Source organism: Penaeus monodon, chromosome 33, assembly GCF_015228065.2.
Source record: "Penaeus monodon isolate SGIC_2016 chromosome 33, NSTDA_Pmon_1, whole genome shotgun sequence".
Taxonomy (NCBI): domain Eukaryota; kingdom Metazoa; phylum Arthropoda; class Malacostraca; order Decapoda; family Penaeidae; genus Penaeus; species Penaeus monodon.
In genome coordinates, this window is record NC_051418.1 from 31,919,395 (window position 1) to 31,921,747 (window position 2,353).

At 32.4% G+C, this 2,353-nt stretch overlaps 1 protein-coding gene across 3 annotated transcripts in view; it reads left to right on the forward strand.

Annotated features, from left to right (window-relative positions):
- The window catches only part of LOC119594390 (acylphosphatase-2-like), an 11,772-nt gene that overhangs the window by 4,249 nt on the left and 5,170 nt on the right, over nucleotides 1–2,353 (forward strand). Inside the window, exon 3 of one of the 3 annotated variants that reach the window (XM_037943453.1) lies at nucleotides 1,763–1,872. The exons of 1 other annotated variant lie outside the window; for it this stretch is intronic. In XM_037943453.1, coding sequence (XP_037799381.1) covers nucleotides 1,763–1,872 — 110 coding nt within the window. Of the gene's footprint in view, nucleotides 1–1,762; nucleotides 2,137–2,353 lie in introns of those variants that run through there. One more of the 3 variants, XM_037943451.1, reaches the window with a different exon arrangement.

Here is a 2,353-nt window from a genome sequence, read left to right on the forward strand (position 1 = left end):
GGGAGAATCAGAACTTGGTTGTCTGTAATGAAGAGAGCTTGATTTTGCTGGTTATTGTGAGTGGTTGCTTGTGAAATAGAGATGGTCAGAGGAATGGGATAAACAGATATTAATTTTGGAAGACTTTTTCTTATTATTTTTGTCTTCCTTTGATTTCATTGTATGTATTTTTGCCCATCAACAAAGAAAGCTCAACCCATTCAATTTAATTTGATATATTTTAGGTTTTGTCAAAGGCCCAGATGTTTTCTCTCTCACTTTCTCACTTTAATCAGATTATTCATATTTGGTTACCATTTCACTATTTTAGTTTGTTTATTTCATGAAATATTAATTTCTTACTATTGATTTTTAGTATTTCAGTAATTATGTGAGTTGGCGAAGAAAGAATTGATATTTCCAGTTTAGTCCTGACTTATTTCGAGTGTAAATTTTAAAACATGTTCTTCATGGCATTCTTTTCCAGTTTCTATTATCTTTTGTGCACTGCTATATATTTACTTTTAGGTGCAGATATATAGTTACAGAAAAATAATAGTAAATACCACTCCTTTCTCATTAGTGTTAAGGCCATCTAATAAAGTCTTTGGTTTTAATGAGAGTTGCTAAAGTATTCACATTTAGGGTACAAAAGAAGTCAAGCTCTCAAGCTACCAGAAGAAAATTCTCTCCCCAGTATAATTGTTGCGAATCAGTGGTTAAGGTAATTTAACCGTCACATTTGTAGACTTTAGATATGATATCCACTATGCATATGTTTCATGAGGAGCTGAATGTACTTGTTTGATAATGGAGTAAATGGCTGTTACATTAGCAAACTTCCTGAAAACTCTTACCTTTTTTATGGGAATGTAAAATGGCATTTTGTTTCATTCAGAAGAATAGATGCAGTTTATGAAGAGTTTAGATGAGTTATTATTATATAGATTCTTTGTTAGTATGTCATGTACTGCTCTTACAGCTTTAGAATGCGCAGTGTTATCAGGGTGTCTAGAAAACCCTCAGATACTAGTTGTATATTTTTCCCTCCCTCAGGAAGATATAACTTGACTTGTGTGATATTTTGGCAATAGAAGCACCTTGAAACTTTTTTTAAGATCAGATTGTTATGCTGCCTATTTTTCCTATTATATGGTATGTTGAAGAAAGGATTGATTTTACCGGTGGAAGGAGATCATATAACAAATGCTTTTCAATGCATTTTGCTAAAGATGTGCATGATTTTTCTATACATTAAATGTTAGGTTATTCATAGGCAGGTAATTTGAGATGCTCTGGGACAATTCTGTCAATTACTTTTATTATATTTGCTATAGTTGTTGGTCTTCAAAATGCCCTAAAAACGGTTATTATAGTAATGAAGTCGATATTCATGCATATTCATCCTTTTATCCACTTTTTGTATTTCTCTTTACAGTTATTGCCATCCAGCAGCTTATAGATTATTTTTTTTAACCATCTCTTGAATAGTTTTTGAATATAGAAATGTTTCAACTCTTTAGATTAATGATTAATTATATCAGGAACTTTCAGGTATATTTACCAAATCATTATAATGTGTATATAGTTATGTGAAAATATCATACTTAACAGCGCACCACCTGCTTTTCAGCATTTGTACAGTATGTAAGCAAGACCTCAGTGACTGGTTTCTTATATTGGAATCTGTTCTCAAATTCCTTAATTGTCAGTTTAACACCTTAAAGTTCAATTTCTATATAATGTAGTACAGATATGACCTCTAGTTCTCCTAACCCAACAGTACACCCATGACCAAGGAGTCAAGCTAGGTTTACGCGGCTGGTGCATGAATACTTATCATGGCACAGTTGTAGGGCAGTTGGAAGGCCCTCGAGACAAGGTGGCTCTGATGTACGTTTCATATTGTGGATGTAATCCTCTACAGCCTCTGTTATGGGCCAGAAATGATAATGTTTTTTGTTGGATTGTGGAGTCATGCATCTGTGATAGTGTGTGTGTTTGGAAGCAGCTTTTGCATGTACTGATATGCACAATGGCATGCTAGTTTAACACTATATGGATAGTCAATGTAGTCTGTTCTGTAGTGTAAATACATTGGACTGACAATGTCATCTGTACCCTAATAGATTTTGAATAGAAATTGTATTTTTTGGATGATGTGTTTTGTATTCTAACATTCCTAAGATTTATGCTTATTGGACACAATATATAATGAATATTTAAGGGTAAAATTATATTTTTCTTTCTGTTTACTTTGCAGTAGTCATAGTGGTTTACAGGATAGAGTTATACTTACTTAAAATGAATATACATGTATCAAAAAACATTTTGATTAAGCCCAGTCTATGAATTTTCTTAATTATCAATTGAA